The following is a 23,587-nucleotide window of genomic DNA, read 5'->3' on the forward strand; positions in this document are numbered from 1 at the left end:
TTTGAACCCAATGTCATGGTTGGAGTGAATTCAAATCACTCATGTAAAATGATGAAGAATGTGACCCATGATGAACCCACTTGGTTCCAGAATGTCCACAATTTACAAAAGTCTTGTCTGAAGCGAATTGCATTAAAATTTGTGATGTTGAATTTTTTTTTTTAAACTGCGGAGTAGTTAAGAAGCGTAGTATGGTCGCAGTATTAATTTAGCAATGTAAAATGTTTTAGGCTTGTTTGCTTTGATGCAAAATTACTTCTTAATGCTGAAAATGTTAAACTTACTTTAGTTTTACAAAGTAATTATCCTGCCCGACAGAAAGTCATAGTTTGTATAAGAAATGCATTTTTTCTGTTAAAATGATTTGTTCTCCATGTGTCCTGCCTTCCTTTTCATTGTTGCACCTCTGCCTAAGCTACTGTTGATGTGGAGATGCCAGCGTTGGACGGGGTGGGCAAAGTAAGAAGTCTTACATCACCAGGTTAAAGTCCAACAGGTTTGTTTTAAGCCCGAAAGCTAGTGACTCCAAACAAATCTGTTGGACTTTAACCTGGTGTTGTAAGACTTCTTACTAAGCTACTGTTCCATGAGCAACGGTCCTCTAATATCTCACCTCAAGGGCCATTTCATGCATGAAGTTGCAATTTGTTTGACTGTGGGAATGTCCTCACTTGGAATTTTTTCTACAGGATTAATGGATCAGTAATAAGAAGCCAAAATCCGGCCTGATACTTTTTCTCAGTGTTAGCCGAGAAGCATTATCCCTCCGCTGCTTGGCTGAAAGTGGCTGACGATGCAAATCAGAGGCTGACCCTGGAGACATTTTCAGTCAGTATAGTGTAGCGCCACACCACAAGATGCATTAATTCATGGCACACTGAGGTAGCTAATCCTCTGAGAAAAATAAATATGAAATGATTAGAATGATTAGTATTAGAAATTATAAAGACTTAAAACTGTGCATTGTTTGCTGACATCTGCTCTTTGTGAAATACACACAGATACTCACCATTGAGGAACCAGATCCTGACAGTGTCTACACAGGCTTGAATGCCCTTAAAAAAGGTCCTATTTCGATAAAGAAAAAGAAAACTGGAAGCAAGCCGAACACTCCACCCTCAACACCAAGATCACCAGATGTTCCAAAAACATGTGGTAATAGTGCTGCAGTATGTGACCCAATGGAGAAAGAAGAAAGTAATCGGCAGCCTAAACGTACTGATGCAATTCAACCAGAACTGCCAGCAAAACCAAGACAATCCAGTTCCTCGGATGCTTTAAGAGATATGACAAATACTACTTTTGAATCGTCACTCACCATTTCGACCAATGATTCTCAAGACACAGATCAGCATCTTCAAAAGTATAGTCTTCAGTGAATTTTGTGTTTAAAATGCTTTATATATAATCTTTATTGTCACAAGTAGGCTTACATTAACACGGCAATGAAGTTACTGTGAAAAGCCCCTAGTTGGCACATTCCGGCGCCTGTTTGGGTATACTGAGGGAGAATTCAGAATGTCTAAATTACCTAACAGCACGTCTTTCGGGACTTGTGGGAGGAAACCGGAGCACCCGGAGGAAACCCACGCAGACACAGGGAGAACGTGCAGACTCCGCACAGACAGGGACCCAAGCCGGGAATCGAACCTGGGACCCTGGTGCAACAGTGCTAACCACAGTGCTACCATGCCATGTTTTGAAATTTAAAAGTACAGAAATTAATTGCTTAAAGATGACAAATTCTGTAGCTTGCGATGCAAATCTTGAGATATAACTAGGCAGAAACCTCAGGTGAAACTAAGGGTCATCACCTCTTCAAGAGCTGCTATAGAAATCACAGAGCAATTCTTAACCTAAGGTTAAAATCTGTTGCTTTGTTTGGCACATAACCCTAACACAAACAATTGTCGAAGTTAAAGAAACTAGTAGGTGTGAATGTTCCTTTCCGGTAAATATTGTTTGAATCTGGGCCATAGTTAGAAAAAAATTGATATTTTCAATTAATCGTCTATCATCTTCATCTACTTGTGGGTTTTGTTTCACCTTACTATGTGCTTCAGAGGTTGTCTGAAATGTTATAGGTTTATTCTTTAGTTGAAGATCTGCTGATATCGCAATAATTACTTCATAATTTATCCGTTTGTCCCTACATCCAGAAAAGTGTGTTCAACATATTCCCAGTTGTAACCTGAAGTTAGAAGACTTTGAAAATAGAAATAATCATTTGAGTAACAAATGCAACTATAGTAGGAAGACCCATACAATCTAATCACAAAAACAAAATCAGAGAATGAGTTCGACATTAATGAGTTCGACAAGTATGATGGGCCAGAAATTAGAAACTAAATCAGCTCAAGATCTCACTATCCTGAATCTGTAAACATTTGAATTAATTGATTCACCCAAAAGAGAGACAGTGAAAACTGTATTTCCTTGTGGTGGAAGTCTCGCCATCATCTATTATAATAGAATGATAGGAATGTTTTATGAAAAATCTAGTATACGTTAAAATTATTTCTGATCTGTTTTAAATAATTTTATGATCTATTTACAAACCAATTCCCCCAAAATCCATTTGTTCCAATGCGTTGCTGCAGGTTTGACAAGTGTTGCAAGAAATGGCCTTAAAGTGGACCATAAATGGTAGAGGAACCGTCACCTTTTTGAAACAAACAATGCCTTCATTATAATGGAAATAAATTTCCTATATCAGAAATTCTTACGCCCCAGTTCACACTTGGAGTATAGTGTTCAATTCTGGTCGCCACACTACCAGAAGGATAGGAGGCTTTAGAGAGGGTGCAGAAGAGATTTACCAGGATGTTGCCTGGTATGGAGGGCATTAGCTATGAGGAAAGGTTGAATAAATTTGGTTTGTTCTCACTGGAACAACGGAGGTTGAAGGGTGACCTGATGGAGGTCAACAAAATTCTGAGGGGCATCAATAGAGTGGATGGCAGAAACTTTTTCCCAGGGTAGAGGGGTCAATTACTAGGGGGCATAGGTTTACGGTGCGAGGGGCAAGGTTTAGAGGAGATGTACGAGGCAAGTTTCTTACACAGAGGGTAGTGGGTGCCTGGAACCCGCTACCGGAGGAGGTGGTGGATGCAGGGACGATAGTGACGTTTAAGGGGCATCTTGACAAATACATGAATAGGATGGGAATGGAGGGATACCGACCCCGGAAGTGCAGAAGATTATAGTTTAGACGGGCAGCATGGTCGGTGTAGGCTTGGAGGGCCGAAGGGCCTGTTTGTGTGCTGTACTTTTCTTTGTTCTTTGTTCAGTTTTTCCTAATGGACCTGATTTATGGATAACTGAAGGATACCTAGCAGTCCAGATGTATGTGCCTGATGAGGTTTGAAGACTGGAATTTTAATAGGACTTATGAAGAAGCTTCCAGGGCACATAAATGATACCTCCATAACACCCCACACCCCCAAGCAGGATACCCTTGGTCGTATTTACAACGCCAAACACTAGACGCACTTCTAGAAGTGCGTGCTCCAATCATTGTCAGAGCAGTGAGGGAACCGTTGCCTGATCCCAGAAAGCTTGCCAAGGTCAGTGACAGATTCCTGTCAGATGTGTTGGCACACATCTTTTGGATCTGCATTTCTTTCCTGATCTTATATACAATGGACATTTCTGGCAGAAACCAGAGCATATTACGAAGTGTAGGAATCTTAGAACATTTTTTTTTAAGTGCTACTGTCTACTTTTAAGTATGATCTGATTCAAGTTTGCTGATTAACTTTAATTCCCTTTATTTTTTAAATGTTAACTATTTTTACTAATATTGAGAAGACACTACTCTACTCTAAGCTAATGCATAAATAAGGTTTGGAACCCCTGAATCCATTTACAGAAGTGAAGTAGATAAGCAAATATCTTATCTACGGTGAGGTGCAGTGGTGTTGTTGCTGGACTAGTAATCCAGAGATCCAGAGTAATGCTCTGGGGACCTGGGTTCAAATTCCACCATGACAGTAAAACATCTGTAATTAAAAAGTCTAATGATGACCATGAAAAATCATCATTAATTGCTGTAAAAACCCAGCTGGTTTGTGAATCCCCTTTAGGGAAGGAAACCTGAAACCCTCAGCAATGTGGTTCACTTCTAAATAGCCTAACCAAGCCACTCAGTTGTGTTCAACCACTACAAAGTAAACATACCACCCCGTTTTGACATTGGCACTGGAAACCACAAAGGCAAACACAGCCCTGTGGACCCTGCAAAGTCATCCTCACTAATACCTGGGGGCTTGTGCCAAAATTTGGAGAGGTATCTCACAGACCAGTCAAGGAACCGCCTGACATATAGTCATACTCATAGAATCATACCTAACAGATACCGTTCCAGACACCATCATAGAATCATAAAATGTACAATGTGGAAGGCCATTCGGCCCATCGAGTCTGAATCGGCCCATGGAAAGAGCACCTTACCAAAGCCCATACCTCCACCCTATCCCTGTAACCCCACCTAACATTCTTTAGACACTAAGGCCAATCCACCTAACCTGAACATCTTTGGACTGTGGGAGGAAACCGCAGCACCCAGAGGAAACCCAGGCCTGGGGAGAACGTGTAGACTCCGCACAGACAGCGACCCAAGGTGGGAATCGAACCTGGGACCCTGGAGCTGGGAAGCAACTGTGCTAACCACTGTGCTACTGTGCTGCCACATTATCACCATGTCTGTACCAAGCAGAGATGGCAGGGCAAAACTGCTGGACTAGGGCAGGTGGTGAGGGAATCAACAAGAGAGAAAAACATACTTGACCTCACCCTCACTAACCTGTCTACCACAGATGCATCTGTCCGTGACAGTATCAGTAGGAGTGAGCCTTCAACACGTCATTGATGACGATGAACATCTTGCCAAGGTCATCCCCACACCCCCACTACTTGCCTTCAAACAACCGCGCAACCTCAAATGAACCATTGTTTGCAGCAAACTACCCAGTCTTCAGAACAGTGACCACGACACCACACAACCCTGCCATGGCAATCTCTGCAAGACGTGCCAGATCATCGACATGGATACCACTATTACACGTGAGAACACCACCCACCAGGTACGCGGTACATACTCGTGCGACTCGGCCAACGTTGTCTACCTCATACGCTGCAGGAAAGGATGTCCCGAAGCGTGGTACATTGGCGAGACCATGCAGACGCTGCGACAACGAATGAACGGACATCGCGCAACAATCACCAGGCAGGAATGTTCCCTTCCAGTCGGGGAACACTTCAGCAGTCAAGGGCGTTCAGCCTCTGATCTCCGGGTAAGCGTTCTCCAAGGCGGCCTTCAGGACGCGCGACAACGCAGAATCGCCGAGCAGAAACTTATAGCCAAGTTCCGCACACATGAGTGCGGCCTCAACCGGGACCTGGGATTCATGTCGCATTACATTCATCCCCCACCATCTGGCCTGCGAAATCCTACCAACTGTCCTGGCTTGATGCAATTCACACCTCTTTAACCTGGGGTCACCCCATCTCTGGATCTGTAAAGATTTAATCACCTGCTAATGGTCGCATTCCAAGCATTGTTTGGCATCTTTGAATTTGTCTATATATGTTTCTGGAACATACCTCTCCATTCACCTGAGGAAGGAGCAGCGCTCCGAAAGCTAGTGACATCGAAACAAACCTGTTGGACTTTAACCTGGTGTTGTAAGACTTCTTACTGTGCTCACCCCAGTCCAACGCCGGCATCTCCACATCATGGAAATATATTGCCTTTCCTTCACTGTCAATGGATCAAACTTCTGGTATCAGAAGTCTTCTCCCTCCCTATCAGCATTGTGCCTACGCCTCAGCGACGGTTCAAGAATGCAGCTCACCACCACCTTCTGAAGGGCAACTAGGGGTGGGCAATAAATTCTGGCCTAACCAGCGATGCCCACGTCCCATAAAATGGATTAAAAGAAAATTAATGTCTTTGTTTGTCTTCCAGTGGAATGGCCCTGAATGAGGAGTCTCTGGGAAAAATCCAGCTCACAGTGCGTTATTCTGCCCCTCATCAGAGTCTGATTATAATTGTTCACTGCTGCAGGTAATATTTCTTTTTGGCAATCAGTTAAGTTTGTACACCTTATATGGAACAACCAACAAAGTTTAAGTGGCTTAAACTTGCAAGCCTTGCTGAGTGAATAGGGGCCTAATAAATCAAGCAAACAACCAATTTTACTGGAGGCCAGATTTTTCAACCGTTGATTCTGTGGGAGAAAGCGCAAGTCATAGCAGCAGTATTCATAGTTCTGCAACAAACTTTTAAATTTGTTGATTAAACATTCCTAGCTGAATCTTATGCCTCATAAAATGCCCTTAAAATATGAGTGCATAAGAGTCCTGGGACCTTGCCTGCTCAAGTACCCCACACCAACAGAAGATACTTTTCTAAAAACTAGATAACTGTTTTTAAAGAATATTTTTATTCACTTCTTGTTTAATTTTACATCATGCATTAGTTGATTTTGCTGGTTTGTCATCAGTTTTGGAACATTTCCCCGCAATACTTAAAAAAAAAAATTTAGAGTACCTAATTCTTTTTTTCTTCAATTCAGGGGCAATTTAGCGTGGCCTACCCTGCACATCTTTTTGGATTGTGGCGGTGAGACCCACGCAGACAACGGGGTGAATGTGCCAACTCCACATGGACAGTGACCCGGGGCCAGGATCGAACCTGGGTCCTCACCACCGTGAGGCAGCAGTGCTAACCACTGCTCCACCGTGCTGCCCCCCGCAATACTTTATTGATCACCCACAAGAGCAAGTGTATACTTTAGAAGAGTTAGAGTGTGGGGAATAATTGAACTAGACGCACAGATGTGATTTTGTCATTTAAAAGTCAGACATTAGTTCATATAACACTTTGATTGTACGGCATTTATAATGAGCAAAATATACAGAGGACTCCCCTTTGCAGTGCAGCCTGTGGAGCTGGGAGATGCAATACAGTGGAAGCACCACCACTGGTTCAAGGATTAATTAAAACCTAAATAAAAATTATTTCAAGGTTTTGGGGGTAGATGCAGAGAAACTGTTTTTCAGTGTGGTACCCAGGGCAAAGGATTACAATCTTAAAATTAGAGATAGACCAGTTTGGAGTGAAATCAGAATGTACTTGTTCAAACAAAGGCTCGTGGGAATCTGAAACGCTTTCCCAAATGGCTAAATACGATGGGTCAATTGAAATGTTTCTGACCTAAGGTGTTTTAACCACGATAAAGACATCAAAGATCAAGAGTAGGCTACCTGAGTGGAGCTCCTCCTCTGCCATAGAATGGCTTGAGCAGCTGAATTCGTTATTTTTGTTCCTGTTGCCATTTGAATTATATACTCACTTATATTAATAAGTGAAGGCTTATTTGTACAAATATTTCTTTTTCAGCACATTTATAGGTTTTGAGGCTTTTCAAAGATTGGTTTTTATCGTTTTAATGAAATAAATGAGTTAATTTTCAAGGATACACTCAATTTCGAATTGTGTACACCATTTAATACAATATATTGTTTTGACATTTGCACTGCAGAAGCCTGATGTCCTGTTCAAATGATGGATCAGATCCATATGTACGACTCTACCTCCTTCCTGACAAAAGCTGGTCAGGCCGGAAAAGAACACAAGTCAAAAAGAAGACCCTAGATCCACAATATGATGAAAAGTAAGTGGGTTGAATAACAGAGGCAGAAATATATTTTGTACCTGTTTTTAAAACTGTGGAATTAAGCTCGCTGCTTGAGTGGTATGAGCTTTTACTTGCAGATTTACTGTAATCTTTAACTTTTTAATATACTGAATCACTTAAAACTAATTTTGGACTTGTGACTGACTGTACAATCAACTTGCAGCTGGGGCATGCAACGCTCTATCTATTTACTTTTAAAAGGCGGCTGGATTGCGTTTCCTTAATGGCAACAGAGTGCCCTCCCCCTCCCCCTCTGCCTGCTGATCAAATACATTACTCGTTAGGAAGCTTGAAAAATGTATCGAACATTCCTAGAAATTATTACATTTAATATAGATTGAGTAGTGATTTTTTTTTTAATCAATTGCAGTTTCATTTGCACCTCTTTCAGATTTGAGTTTTCAGTTTCATTGGAGGAACTTGCGAAACGAAAATTAGATATCGCTGTAAAGAACAACCGGTCATTTGGATCCCATGAGAGGAAAGAACTTGGCAAGGTAATAGAGATCCCTACTTACCAGGATTATGTGAAATATATCATTTAATGAATCCATGGAAGTCCTCAGCACGACAAGCAGTTGTTCACTTCTGAGAACATACATATGGTTTGGAAACCGCCAGTATTTTGCATCTACTGCAAATGAAGTTCAGTTAACCAGTTGATCAGTGGAATTGGGATAAGTGTGTTCTGTACATAATTATTTTTTATTGTACAATTTTTTTTTTTAAATGTTGTGTACCCAATTATTTTTTTTTCAATTAAGGGGCAATTTAGCGTGGCCAATCCACCTACCCTGCTCATCTTTGGGTTGTGGGGGTGAGACCCACGCAGACACGGGGAGAATGTGCAAACTCCTCACAGACAGTGGCCCAGTTATTGTACAATTTAATCAAATCAGATTTGTCATAGCAAAAGATGAAATGAGTGCAAGCAACTATGGTATAATGAACTTTTTTGATTAAAGAAAATCCATGGTTGTGTTTATGAATTGTACAAGAAATTTTAGAGAATAAAACATTGAAAGTTTCTTCTTCTGTAGCTATTGGCATCTTCCTCTTTTTGATTCTTTCCACTAAGAAAGTAGTCACTCATATTGGTTGGTTCCGCAGATGCTCACAGCCTTCAGGAACCCCATGCAGTTGGACATTTTTCATTTTGAGGGCTGGAGGTCGAACAGAGGCAAAGGAGCTTTAAAAATAAAAATTGAGAATTCCCACCCCCATTCCTGTTCTTGGCAATTCTTGTCAGAGCACGATAAGGATGCAGGTAGTAAGTCCGCTTGCTGCATTCCTAACCTTGTTGCCTGCTTTGCAGAATTTCAGACACGCTGCAATATTGATAGGAGTCAGGCAGCTTTTTGCAGATGTAGTTCACAAATCCCATCCTGGGAGAACCCCATTCTGGAGTTGGCAACCTTTTGACCGTTATTTGTAAGAGGTACTTAGAAGGTGGATGATAGTTTATTTTGTCTAAGAAAGCTGGAGGTTCCCTTTGAAACTGTGTGTTTATTTGGAAAAGACTTAAGTGGTGTTACGGTTTTTTTCCATGGGGATCTCTTGGGCTGTGTTCGACAGTTTTATGAGATATGAGAGGGGCAATTTTTTTTCCAAAGTGGATGTTGAAAGTCTGATTTTTAAAGTTCAGTTAGCATTTAAAATACTTGCCAGTGTTATTACATGGTTCAGAGTTCTGTAACTGGTGGACACTGGATGATTGGGCATGGGGGCGGCAGTGAGGGCCTTACCACCATGAATGGAACTGAGTCAATGTCCCAGTAAATGGAGACGGGCCTTCTAATCTGCCTGCCTTCATGGCTACCTTAGGAGGCGGCGGCAGCCCACACCTCTGGCTTCATCCAACTCTCGAGACAAAATACCAGATCAATGCGCTGACCTTTTGAAGTCAGACATGCAACACCAGGAAATGGCCCAACTCGCAATTCCCGAACAGAGAATGATAATTTAGCCTCAAGTATTTTTGTTTGGTAAACTACAGTATTTGAATGGTGAGACAGGTGCTGCTTACAGGGCTAATGCCCTTGTCCTCTTGCAGTTATTGGCAGTGGTCACTGAATAGCAAATAGAAATTGAAACCCAAACTGTTCCCCATGATTCGCAGCCCCCCCCCACCCCCCCAAGATTTTCATTTGCACATCAAGAAGTATTGCATTGATAACATTTCTTAAAGAATAGTAGCTTATAGTCCAAATTATTAACTTTCTTATTTTTCTTTTATTGAAGGTATTGATTGACATCCCAAATGATAACTTAACCCAAGGTTTTACAGAATGGTAAGTTGTATTCTTTTGTGTGCAAATATTAAAGTAATTAACAAGATTTAAAAGAAATTATTATACACATGCACAACAATTGAAACATTTAAGAGTACAATTGTATTCTCTTTGCTTTAACAAGAGAAAAGATTCCTTATCAAGCGTCACTTCAAGGTCTTTTTGACAGAAAATGAAAGACTTTTACCTCCAAGGTGACCCACCACCCATTTTGTTACCCCTCACCTCCCCAACACACGCACACACACATACACATGCACAAAAGTGCAGAATAATATTGTCCCAATATTTTAGCTTTTTACTTCCTTTAGTTAGTTCATGGAAAGTATACACAACCAATCCAGTTTTCTGCCTCTCTGTGCAGTTGATGCGGCAGGAAATCTGGACTGTTTTCTCAGCCTCGTTAATCATTAGATCCTGGAAAACACATTCTGATGACATTTATAAATAATTCCAGAGGGAAAAAGTAGATTTATAGCTCTCTCTTACTACTTCTGCCATCTTATTTATAAATTTGTTGTAGGCTTAACAATGGGATGCATCTGTAGTAGAAAATAAAGCATTGCTCCGAAATAAGCCATTCTGATTGGACTATAAGACAAACAAACAGAGATAGACCATTCGGCCCATCGAGTCTGCTCTACCAGTCAATCATGGCTGATATTTTCCTCATCCCTAGTCTCCTGCCTTAGATTGGTGCTGTGGCTTAGCTGGTTAAAGCACCTGTCTTGTGAACAATTGATCCTGAATTCAAATCTCAGCATTGCCTTCATACCTTTAGGTCAAAGGAAATAGCCTGTGAAAAATGGTCCACATAACTTCTGATCCTCTTATTAATCAAGAACCCATCTGTCTCTGTAGTAAAGCCACTCAGTGATTTGGCCTCCACAGCCTTCTTCAGCAAAGAGTTCCACAGATTCACCTCCCTCTGGCTGAAGAAATTCTTCTTTGTCTCTGTTTTAAAGGATCGTCCCTTCAGTCTGAGGCTATGCCCTCTGGTTCTAGTTTTTCCTACTAGTGGCAACATCCTCTCCACATCCACTCTATCCAGGCCTTGCAGTATCATGTGAGTTTCAGTAAGATCCCCCCTCATCCTTCCAAATTCCGATGAGTACAGACCCAGAGTCCTCAACTGCTCCTCATATGACAAGGTCTTTATTCCAGGGATCATTCTGATGAACCTCCTCTGGACCGAAGATCAGAATCCAGCCACAGTTACTCACGCAACCAACACTTACTACAGACGTGGTCACAGGGAACCACAATGCGGTCCACCAGCTCCCACATAAATGCAGGAACAACACATCACCTGACCCTTCATCTCTATTTTATTTAATTAGTTTCTAATTTGTTTTTTTAATTTAATTTCTTTTCAACTCATGTGATCATTTGCCAGCATTGGTTCCAGGATGTGGAGGTCTTGTGCCATAGTGGATAGTATCCCTGCCTCTGGGCTATACGTTCTGGGTTCAAGTCCAATGCCAAGACTTGAAGGTTAAGGAGGGTACATTCATAACTTGACCAAACAAGTTGATTATCATCCTTCAAGTCCTTCCCATATGCCTGATGGGTAGGAGCAGGACGGTTTCCTGGTCAGCCATACTGTAGAAGACAACAGTGAACCACTGCAGTACTTTGCCAATCAGAATCATGAACCAATCAAATGCATGGTCACCAATGCCGTCTTAGGGCATGGTACCTGGAGGAGGACGTTCCAGGAAATTTCCAAGTAACCTAGCTGAGCTGGATGGATGGATGAAGAAAGAAGAGTCTGAGATTGCGATCTCCACTGCATTTGGGGAACATTCTGCCATGGTTTCCAGTGTAGCACACAATAATTGAAAGCCAATTAGTTACCTTGTGGCACAATCTCATCCACAAAACAGGCTGATCTTTTACTATGAACACTGAGAAAATTGAAATGAGAATCAACAATAACTATGACTTTAACAAACGTCTCTTTCTGATTAATATTTATCATATGGAAGATGGAAAATGTTTATTTTTAATTGATATTGTCCTTTTGTTGCCTTCATAGGTATAAATTGACCGATGACAGATTGCCAAGAAAAGCAACAAAAAACCTTTAATGCCATTAATCCAGAGGCGCATTTGATTTTTTGTGTTGTTTGTTTGAAGAAAGATCTTGTATACTCTCATGTCAAATTACTGAATATGCTTGCAGTTAATACTTATTGTTCTGTTAATTTTCTTTTTACGCCAAGGAATCCCAAGAGACAGAACTGCATGCATGCCTAAATTTCTTAAAACTAAGCGACCGAGCTAGAGTGTCAATTCTTTCATTAAGCCAAGTGCTGTAATCCCAGTTGTCAGTGAGGAATTTTACAAATTAATCTGAATGTATCAGAATAGCTAAAACCTATTTGATGGTAGAATTAAATAGAAACAGTAGGCCATTCACGCCACTGAGTACATTTCCCCATCAATTAAAATTTGGGCTATCACCTCCTTGGACACATTTTCCTATTCAATTATATCATGGCTAATCTGTATTTTAATTCCATTTACCTGTATTTGATCCCTATCCTTAACCTTACCTTAAAATGTTGGTTTTGCAAACTTCAATTAAGCCCAGCCTTTTGAAGGCGAGAGTTCTACATTTCCACTGTTCTGTGGAATAAATCATTCCAGATTAGTCCTAAATGGTTTAGCTCTAATTTTAAGGTTACGATGCCTCCGTTCCAACAAGAAAAGAAAAAGGTTTGATTTTGTAAAGAAAAGCTTGACCTTGCATAAATCAAAGATTGTTCAACTTGTTCTCAGATTAGCCCCTTAAGTACCAGTATTACCCTGTTCAATTAGTGTTTGGATTTGGAGGTACAGAGATCATTTGGGTGGCACAGTGGATAGCATTGCTGCCTCACAGCTCCAGGGCTCTGGGGTCAATTCTGGCCTCGGGTGACTGTCTGTGTGGGTTTCCTCCGGGTGCACTAGTTTCCTCCAAAGATGGCACGTTAGGTGGATTGGCCATGCTAAATTGCCCCTTAGTATCCAAAAAAGGTTAGGTGGGGTTACTGGGATAGGGTGGTGGTATGGGCTTAAATAGGGTGCTCTTTCCAAGGGCTGGTGCTGATTCGATGGGTCGAATGGCCTCCTTCTGCACTGTAAATTCTATGATTCTATGAATTGCAGTACCCAAAACTCTACACAGTACTCCAGATGGTGATCAATTAAGGCTCTGTATGACTGAAACAAATCATTTGTAACACCTCAATTAGATAAAAGAAGTTATGAGAGGCATAAAGGGGTGTGGATCAAAGCCAGATAAGTGGAGCTGATGTACAGATCAGCTATGACCCAACTGAATGGTGGAACAGGTTTGTGGGACTGAATGGCCTGTCATTCTGTTTCAGTTAAAACAGTCATATTCTGTTTCACTTAAAACCAAGGCCGACATTCCCTTAGATGTTTTGTACACATCCTATAGTTTTGGTAATGTGTACATGGACCCAGGTCCTTCTTTTCAACTCTAATTTCCCATCTCTTACTCTTAAGAAAATATTCTGATTTGTTTTGCCAAACCTGCAAAGTTGCACTTTTTGGAGGAAGAATTTGAGAAAACCCGTAGCTTAGTTGCATGTGTCACACCTGAACCTCACCATGGCTTATTTCTACCAAGTACATTAGTGCTCTCCAGCTTACTGTTCAGTTCAACACTATTCCAATGTTTCCTTTTATTTAAAGTTCTAAAAAAAAATGTTAAAAATCCTGATGTCAGCTTGAAATGTGTGTGTAAATTGTACAAGTACACTGGACAAATTCAGCTTGTGTGTTCATTTTAATGTATATTTTCCCCAGATTCTATTTGACTTTTGCTTTTAGTAAGTTTTTATTTTTATGCACATTTCTTGGCCAGAAAGCCAACTTTTTAACTAGGTACTTTTAATTAAGGGTTTTGAATAATCTGGTATCAAAATAGTGAGTCATGTTCACAATGCACAAATTATTATTAAAAATAATTTAAGAGCAGATTGCAACATAATTAATTGTTGTAAGAATTAGCCAAATATTGCCAGTTAACACTTACATTAAGGAAAACAGGTCTATTTTTATCAAGTGTTTACATCTGTAAATGTGAGATGTTGATTAGTGTTAATGCTTTAAGGAAAATGCTCAAGAACAGGGCATAGCTACTGAATTATGATTTGCTATTTTTTAGCAGTTGTAAATAATAAATTGATTTCATATGAAGAGCCTTGTTTACTTGCTCTAGTATCTTGGCACTAAATAGATTTTAAGAAAAAGACTTGACTTTCCATCTATCATTCGTCACTAAAATGTAATCAGTCTAAATATCAAAGATGTTCTCAGCCATTGGGTGGCACGGTGGCACAGTGGTTAGCACTGCTCCTCATTGAGCCAGGAACCCAGGTTCAATTCCGACCTTGGGTAACTGTATGTGTGGCGTTTGCACATTCTCCGAGTCTGCATGGGTTTTCTCCAGGTGTTCCAGTTTCCTCCCACAGTCCAAAAATGTGCAGGTTAGGTGGATTGGCTATGCTAAATTGTCCCTTAGGGTGGAGTTGCAGTAATAGGACGGGGGATTGGGCCTAGGTAGTGTGGTCGTTTGAAGGGTCGTTGCAGACTTGATTAGCCGAATGGCCTCCTTCTGCACTAATGGGATTCTATGATTAATTGCTGCTCATAGGACCAGTCACCAAATTCCACATTGAGACATTAGCATTCAAATGTTCTACTGCTAATGCAGCTTCAGCAATTATGGGTCATTTTAACTTCCTTCATCTTGGCCTGCGGTAAACTGTGCACTTATGTTTTTGCATTTAGCAACAAATGTCACTAACAACACAGTCTCCAAGGTAAGGTTTAGCAGGCAAGATGAATTAAGTGTGAAACTTTGTTGTAGATTGAAAGAAAGGAGTTTGTATGTTGTTACCATTAAAAAGATCTCATTACCAGTGAAGTGACCTTACCTCATATGAAACAACAATCTTAAAACAAGTACTGCTTGAGAAATACTTAACTATAGGAAATACATAGTCCAAACTTCTTTGAGTGATAACATCTATTGCAACAGTGGAATAAGAGACTCCGCTTTCACGGTTCTGACGCTCACGAAGCCAAAATGAATATTTAACATTCAAGGAAGTAGATTTTGCTGTTTTAGTCCCACTTTACTTCTGGATATTTGCTAGAATATTTCCCCTTTTACTGAAGTCTAAGTTTCATGGCTAGCCACATACCCTGAAGATTTATAAATATGCAGAAGTTGCAGCTGCTGGGTCATAAAAATACTGTACAGCAATGGTGCCCCCACAGGGCCTCACACTTATGAAAAAACTAGCCCCGACAATAAAATCAAGAACCATTTATATTGTTAGCACAAATAATGTTGCACAAACTTGAGGTAGTTGAAATAGATTTAATTGAAGGATATACAAAATCTAGAAAATCACAGATTATAAATAGATAAAATGTACAATCTTGAAAAAGTAAATATTTGCATAAGCACCAGCTGGCAAATACTTTCATTAGAAATGCTTGAAATCCGAGGTCAATTTTGTGGTTTTCAGCTTTAGTGCACAAACTGCTGGTAAAATGCAATCCATACGGTCTACCTCTGAAATAAAAAGGAGAAAGTTACATGGTGTAGCAACATTTTAAACATTTTTCTGAATTCAATCAAAACAAATGTTTAAGCACCATCAACATCCTGGGGTTACCATTACCCATATCTGAAGTGGATAGGCCATATAAAAACTGTGGTATAGAGGCTGGGAATTCTGTTGAGAGTAAGTCACCTACCAACTTCCCAAAGCCTGGCCACCATCTACAAGGCACAAGTCAGGAGCCTGAAGGAATACTCTCTACTTACCTGGATGAGTGCAGCTCCAACAACACAAACTTGACATCATCCAGGACAATGCAGCCCCATGATTGGTACCTATCAACCACTTTAAACATTCACTCTCTCCATCACCTATGCAGTGGCAGCAATGCATGCAATCTACAAGATGCATTGCAGCAACTCAGCACCTTCCAAAGCGGTGACCTCTACCACCAAGAAGGTGGTAGATGCATGGGTACACGGCCACTTGAAAGTTCCCCTCCAAGGCACACACCATGCTGACTTGGAACTATATTACCGTTCCTTCACTGTCACTGGGTCAAATTTCTTGAACTCCCTTCCTAACAGCACTGTGGACGTACCTGCACAACATGGACTGCAGCAGTTCAAGAAGGTGGCTCAGCAGCACCTTCTCGAGGGCAATTTGGCTGGGCAATGAATGCTGGCCTAGCCAATGAAGCCCACACCCGTAAAAAAATAAAGTAAAGATAGGCCATTCCTCCAAAAATTTGGAAAATTACATTGCAATGGTAAATTCATGCTGGTCGGGTTTGACGACAGGAGTGGAAAATATTGTGAGAAGTACAAAGTCGCGTTTATGTCAGTGTGAAATCTTGCCGCAATCGTCCCTTCCCCCTGTCAGTGGCGGACTGTGGTGGCTGTCACTGAACGTCATGAATCTCATTCGAATATATTAGCATCTCATTATCAGGCTCATAATTCCCTTAATCTATCCATGGCATTGTCAGAATGGCATGAACCACGACTAGCTTCCAAAAATGGCTGGCGAGAAAACCACCGAGAGGAGCTCAGAGGTGATTGCAGCATTCGCGGAGCAGCTCCGTCTTGAGAGGGCGAAGGGACAGGGTATCGTCTCTTGGCTCGCCAGGCTTGACTCAGGGGCACTGGGGTGAGACTCGGGAGACACCAGGCTTGACTCAGGGGCACTGGGGTGAGACTCGGGGGACACCAGGCTTGACTCAGGGGCACCAGGTTAAGTCTTGAAGGGGTAAGACTCGAAGGGTACCGGAGGCCTATGTTGATTGAGTGATACCAGGGATTTAACCGCAGTTTACAGGGCGTTTGACTACAAGGTACTGGGGGCCAAGATGGGTGCGACCGTGTTTCTGTGCAGGGTATGGGGGCTACAAGTGGGGGGTGGTGGTGACAGGGTGTACCTTCGATGGACCAGAGGTCTTTTACTGTCAAGTCTGAAAAGCAACATTCTTAAGGATTCCTTCTGCTGACAGGCCATGGATTTCTTGGAAGGGCCTCATTGAGGACAGTTGAAGCCTGGGGCTTGAGGCTCACAGAGGCAAGGGAAGCCTGGGGCAGAGCGGTGTGGAGGTAGGGAGTTATCACAGACAGATGGTTCCACTCAGACGGGCGGGCGGGAAGGAATGGTTTATGATAAGTGAAATGTTGCCAAGGGATGTATCACAATTGATGTGCCTGGAATCAAACTAGTCACGCAATTGTGTCCACTCAAGCACCACTTATGCGTGCGAGTGCCACTGATCTCTGCTTAGCAATTTACACTTGGCGCACTGATTTCAAAAATAGAGAGTGCATGGTGTGCCTGGTCCATTGCCCGACTGGTCAAGCAACTGTATCCCCTTTGAGTTGACAATGACATATTGCCAGAGCAGAGCATTTCTCATCCTTGAGGTGTGCTGAGGTGCATATTGACAAGTGTCCCCATCGACTAGGTTGAGCGCGAGGCCTTAGTTTGAAGCTCTGGACAATGCTGTGCCTGAGATCAGAGCTCCGTATGCAGTAGAGTGGCCAAAATTGTTGGCACTCAGTCATGAGATGATGGGAAAGGGTGGTATGGGGTCTTGCCAAAGCAGAATTCGATGTAAGGACTGGGCAGCAATGTTGTGGCCAGGATATGAGTCTGGGCTTTGTCCACTCGTGTCTGAAGTTACTTCGCAAAGAGTGGTCCTTAAGTGACCAATTTTTAAAAAACAATTTTGAAACAATTTTATTGAGGTATTTTAGGCATATAGAAAAAGTGACATTGTACAGTACAAAAAAAAAGAAGTCAAGACACAAATTACACAAATTAAACAGTGCAATCCACGGCTCTGTTCACGCACGGACCTGCCTCAATATCCCCCTACTCTACTCTACTCCAGTGTTCTTCAAAGCCGGGGGCACGACCCGCGGGTGGGTCGCGGGCGGGTATCTGGAGAGTCGCGGAGCCGTTGTCCGCAGCGCTCCCGATCACGCAAATCCCCACACAGCAGCCGGCGTTTCACAACGCCGGCTGCAAGCGGCTGCGAACATGTTAAAAAAAAATTTGGGCCGCATTGCGCATGCGCACACGATGATCGGCGCACAACGCGCAGTGCGGCCCAAATTTTTTTAAACGGTTGCAGCTTTTTGTTTTACAACTTCCGTAGTGGCTTTTATTCATTTATTTTATTCATTTAATTTTTATTTATTTCATTCATTTTTTTTTACAAGTTCAGGGGGGTCTTATTCATTTTTTTCATTTATTTTATTTGTTTTATTGTTTTTACAAGTTCGGGGTGGATTTTATCTGATAAAATTTTACAGGAAAAAAATTCATAACTTTGGACAGATGGAGACTCCATACTTTCCGACACCAGAAGACTTCACCTTCATCCAACAGGTTCCATTGGAGGAGTGTGTACGAGGGTCAAAGGGACCCAAAACCATTTCCTCCATTTTTGTCAGCAGCAAACAAGGTGAGAGAAAATGGTTGATCGCGCAGGTCGGCCAGCGTGGGTCGCGCAGGTCGGCCGGGTTGGGTCCCGAATGGTGGCCGGTTGGTAAAAATGGGTCCCCGGAAAAAAAGTTTAAAGAACACTGCTCTACTCTACCCTTGCACCGTCATGTGGGCCCGTGCACGACCTTAAACTGGATCGGGCTGAGCCTGGCGCATGTTGCAGTCGTGTTTACTTTGCTCAGGGCTTCTGCCCAAATACCGTCCTCCAGCTCCCCCCCCGAGCTCCTCCTCCCACTTAAGCTTCAGGTCCTCGGTCTGCGTATCCTCAGCTCCCATTAGTTCCTTGTAGACGTCTGAAACTCTACCCTCTCCCACCTCTCCCCTAGAAACTACCCGTTCGGCGGGAGACGTGGGAAGGATGGCACCAGTCTGCGTACAAAATCCCTCACCTGCAAGTATCTAAAGTCGTTCCCTATCGCCAGCCCAAACTTCTCCTCCAGCGCCCTCCTGCTCGGGAAGCTCCATTCCAGGAACAGATGCCCCATCCTCACAATCCCCGCCCTCCTCCACAGTCGATACCCCCCGTCCATGCTCCCCAGGGCAAATCGGTGGTTGCCGGAGATTGGGGTCCACATCAATGCTCTTACCTCCCTGACATGCCTCCTCCACTGGCCCCAGATCCGAAGAGCCGCCACCACTATCGGGCTGGTGGAGTACCGTGCTGGCGGCAGCGGCAGAGGTGCCGTGACCAGGGCTGCTAAGCTAGTGCCCCTGCATGAAGCAGCCTCCATCCGCTCCCAAATCGACCCCGCACCCACCATCCATTTCCTTATCACCGCTATGTTGGCCTCCCAGTAATAGTTGCTGAAGTTCGGCAATGCCAGCCCCCCTTCTCCTCTGTTCCTTTCAAGCATCACCCGCGGGGACTTCCCTGCCCATACAAATCCCAGAATAATTTTATTCAGTCTCTTACAGAAGGACCGCGGGATAAAGATGGGGAGACACTGAAAAACAAACAAGAACCGCGGGAGAATCGTCATCTTAACAGTCTGCACCCTCCCCGCCAATGACAGCGGAAGCGCATCCCACCTCCGGACCTCCTCCCTCAGTCTTTCAACCAATCGGGACAGGTTGAGCTTATGCAACTGCGCCAGTCCCGTGCCACCTGAATCCCCAAATATCGGAAACTCTCCCCCACTAGCCTGAACAGCAACCCCTTCAGCCTACTCTCCTGCCCCCTCGCCTGAATTACAAACAACTCGCTCTTAGCCATGTTCAATTTGTATCCGGAGAACCGGCCAAATTCCCTCAGGGTTGCCATAATACTGTCCATCCCCACCATTGGGTCCGATACATATAACAGCAGGTCGTCTGCGTATAATGAGACTCGATAAGACCATAAGACATAGGAGCGGAAGTAAGGCCATTCGGCCCATCGAGTCCACTCCACCATTCAATCATGGCTGATTTCAACTCCATTTACCCGCTCTCTCTCCATAGCCCTTAATTCCGCGAGAAATCAAGAATTTATCAACTTCTGTCTTAAAGACACTCAACGTCCCGGCCTCCACCGCCCTCTGTGGCAATTAATTCCACAGACCCACCACTCTCTGGCTGAAGAAATTTCTCCTCATCTCTGTTCTAAAGTGGCTCCCTTTTATTCTAAGGCTGTGCCCCCGGGTCCTAGTCTCCCCTGCTAATGGAAACAACTTCCCTATCTAAGCCATTCATTATCTTGTAAGTTTTAATTAGATCTCCCCTCAACCTCCTAAACTCCAATGAATATAATCCCAGGATCCTCAGACGTTCATCGTATGTTAGGCCTACCATTCCTGGGATCATCCGTGTGAATCTCCGCTGGACCTGCTCCAGTGCCAGTATGTCCTTCCTGAGGTGTGGGGCCCAAACTTGCTCACAGTATTCTAAATGGGGCCTAACTAGTGCTTTATAAAGCTTCAGAAGTACATCCCTGCTTTTATATTCCAAGCTTCTTGAGATAAATGACAACATTGCATTTGCTTTCTTAATTACGGACTCAACCTGCAAGTTTACCTTTAGAGAATCCTGGACTAGGACTCCCAAGTCCCTTTGCACTTCAGCATTATGAATTTTGTCACCGTTTAGAAAATAGTCCATGCCTCTATTCTTTTTTCCAAAGTGCAAGACCTCACACTTGCCCACGTTGAATTTCATCAGCCATTTCTTGGACCACTCTCCTAAACTGTCTAAATCTTTCTGCAGCCTCCCCACCTCCTCAATACTACCTGCCCTTCCATCTATCTTTGTATCATCGGCAAACTTAGCCAGAATGCCCCCAGTCCCGTCATCTAGATCGTCAATATATAAAGAGAACAGCTGTGGCCCCAACACTGAACCCTGCGGGACACCACTCGTCACCGGTTGCCATTCCGAAAAAGAACCTTTTTGTTCCACTCCTCCCAGGATCAGCCCTTTCCAGCCCCTAGAAGCTCTCAGTGCAATTGCCAGCGGCTCTATGGTCAGCGCAAACAGCAGTGGGGAGAGAGGGCAGCACTGTCTTGTCCCACGGTGCAGTCTAAAGTAGTCCGATGCCGTCCTGTTCGTCCTTGCACTCGCCTCCGGGGCCTGATACAATAGCCTAACCCAGTCGATGAACCCCGCCCCGAACCCGAACCGTCCTTGTACCTCCCACAGATAATCCCACTCGACCCTGTCGAAAGCCTTTTCAGCATCTATGGCTACCACTATCTCTACCTCCCTACTCTCCGGGGGCATCGTAATCACCTTGAGCCACCAGCTGCCTCCCCTTTACAAACCCGGTTTGGTCCTCCACAATTACATCCGGTACACAGTCCTCAATTCTGGTTGCTAAAATCTTGGCCAGTAACTTGGCGTCTACGTTGATCAAAAAGATCGGCCTGTATGACCCACAGGCCTCCGGGTCCTTATTCCGTTTCAGAATGAGTGAGATGGTGGCCTGCGACATCGTCGGGGGTAAACTCCCTCTGTCTCTTGCCTCGTTAAATACCCTGGCTAGCACCAGCCCCACTATCCCGGCAAATTTTGTAAAACTTCACCGGATACCCATCCGGCCCTGGGGCTTTACCCGACTCCATGATCTTCAGGTCCCCCAATAACTCTTTGATCCTGACCTGGGTCCTCAGTCCGTCCATCAACCCCCTCCCCCCCTCCACTCTTGGGAAGGTCAGTCCGTCCAGAAATCGCCTCAGCCCCCCCGGTCCCCCAGGTGGTTCCGAAGTGTACAGCTTCCTATAAAAGTCGCTAAAGACCTTGTTCAGCCCTGCTGGATCACCCACTAGGTTACCTTCTCCATCCACTACCCTCTCTATTTCCCTAGCCGCTTCCCTCATCCTCAGTTGCTGCGCAAGCATTCTACTGGCCTTCTCCCCATGCTCATAAATCGCGCCTTTTACCTTTCTAAGCTGCTCTACAGCCTTGCCTGTAGTCAGCACCTCAAATTCGGCCTGCAGCCTCTGTCGTTTCCTGAGTAACTCTGGCCTCGGGGATTCCGCGTAACTCCTGTCCGTCCGTAGAATTGCCTTAATCAGTCGGTCCGTCTCTGCCCCATCTGTCCTGTCCCTGTACGCCCGGACTGAAATCAGCTTCCCTCTCACCACTGCCTTCAGTGCCTCCCAGAGCACTGCTGCCGAGACTTCTCCAGTATCGTTCACCTGCAGGTAATTCTGCATGCATTTCCTCAGCCTCTCGCACACCGCCTCGTCCGCAAGTAGTCCAACTTCCAGCCTCCATGGTGGGCGCTGAAAGCTGTCCTTACACAACTGCAGGTCTACCAAGTGCGGAGCATGGTCCGATATGGCAATTGCCGAATATTCTGCCCCCACCATTCCGGCCAGCAGGTCCCTATTCATAACAAAGTAGTCAATACACCTTGTGGACGTGGGAGTAGTACGAGAACTCCCTCGCCGTCGGCCGGCTAAATCTCCACAGATTTGCTCCCCCCATTTGCTCCATGAACCCTCTCAGTTCCTTTGTCATCGCTGGCAACCAGCCCATTCTTGAGCATGACCGGTCCAGGCTCGGGTCCAGGACCGTTTTAAAGTCCCCGCCCATGATCAACTTACGAGAGTCCAAGTCGGGGATCTTCCCTAGCATCCTCCTAATAAAATCCACGTTGTCCCAATTAGGACATACACATTGACCAGGACTACTCTCACCCCTTCGAGCTTACCCCTCACCATAACGAACCTCCCACCCCCGTCCACGACTGTGCCCTCCGCCTCAAATTGTACCCTTTAATTAATCAGGATCGCAATCTCCCTCGTCTTAGAATCCAGCCCTGAATGAAAGACCTGACTGACCCAGCCCTTCCTTAACCTAACCGGGTCTGCCACTTTCAGATGCGTCTCCTGCAACAAGACTATGTCCGCCTTCAGAACCCGCAGATGCGCAAACACACGCGCCCTCTTCACTGGCCCGTTTAACCCTCTAACATTCCAGCTGATCAGCCTGGTTGGGGGGCACTTCGCCCCCCCCCCCTTTTTACCGGTCAGCCATTCCCTTTCCTTGGCCAGCCCCCCAGCCATGTGTCGCGCTTCCTCTGGCCCGCCTCCTGGCCAGCTCCACCCATGACCTCCTCACTGTTACCATGCCCAGTTTCCATCCCCGTCAGCTGACAGAGCTGGGCTGTCGGCTCCTTGCTCTGAACACCAGCCATGCTGGTCTCTCTCACAGCCTCCACTGTGCCCTTACTCAACCACTTCTTCTGCTGTTTACGGTCCCACCGGCTTCTTAGGTCCATACAATATGGGTCCAGTGCCTGAGTACTATTGCTTTCCAGTTCCGCGCTCAAAAGCGCGAAAAAGTCAGGGGAAAAGGTCCAAAAGTCCAACCGAAACAGGAGCCACCAAATGTGCGACTTATTCCCTCATCGCCGCCACCGGAAGTCCTTAAGTGACCAATGTTAACTGTCATGTCTCTCTGATATATCAGTGAGGAGAATGTGAAGAATGACAACAAGATCACCAGGCTCCTTGCTTATAGACACGAGAGAGGCAGGAGAGAAGAAGACATCAACGGAGGCACCTGGCTCATCAAAGGCAGGAGCAGAACT

At 44.2% G+C, this 23,587-nt stretch overlaps 2 protein-coding genes across 2 annotated transcripts in view; one reads left to right on the forward strand and one right to left on the reverse strand.

Moving 5' to 3' along the window:
• Nucleotides 1-14,206, forward strand: part of LOC140388827 (extended synaptotagmin-3-like) — a 184,726-nt gene extending 170,520 nt beyond the window's left edge. Inside the window, exons 18-23 of the mRNA XM_072473172.1 lie at nucleotides 1,002-1,363; nucleotides 5,969-6,067; nucleotides 7,548-7,679; nucleotides 8,095-8,200; nucleotides 9,945-9,994; nucleotides 12,033-14,206. Coding sequence (XP_072329273.1) covers nucleotides 1,002-1,363; nucleotides 5,969-6,067; nucleotides 7,548-7,679; nucleotides 8,095-8,200; nucleotides 9,945-9,994; nucleotides 12,033-12,084 — 801 coding nt within the window. The 3' untranslated portion in view covers nucleotides 12,085-14,206. The remainder of the gene's footprint in view (nucleotides 1-1,001; nucleotides 1,364-5,968; nucleotides 6,068-7,547; nucleotides 7,680-8,094; nucleotides 8,201-9,944; nucleotides 9,995-12,032) is intronic.
• Nucleotides 14,207-15,361: 1,155 nt separating this feature from the next.
• The window catches only part of cep70 (centrosomal protein 70), a 131,711-nt gene continuing 123,485 nt past the window's right edge, over nucleotides 15,362-23,587 (reverse strand). The window contains exon 16 of the mRNA XM_072473173.1: nucleotides 15,362-15,593. Coding sequence (XP_072329274.1) covers nucleotides 15,505-15,593 — 89 coding nt within the window. The 3' untranslated portion in view covers nucleotides 15,362-15,504. The remainder of the gene's footprint in view (nucleotides 15,594-23,587) is intronic.

Source organism: Scyliorhinus torazame, chromosome 2, assembly GCF_047496885.1.
Source record: "Scyliorhinus torazame isolate Kashiwa2021f chromosome 2, sScyTor2.1, whole genome shotgun sequence".
In the NCBI taxonomy this organism is placed as follows: domain Eukaryota; kingdom Metazoa; phylum Chordata; class Chondrichthyes; order Carcharhiniformes; family Scyliorhinidae; genus Scyliorhinus; species Scyliorhinus torazame.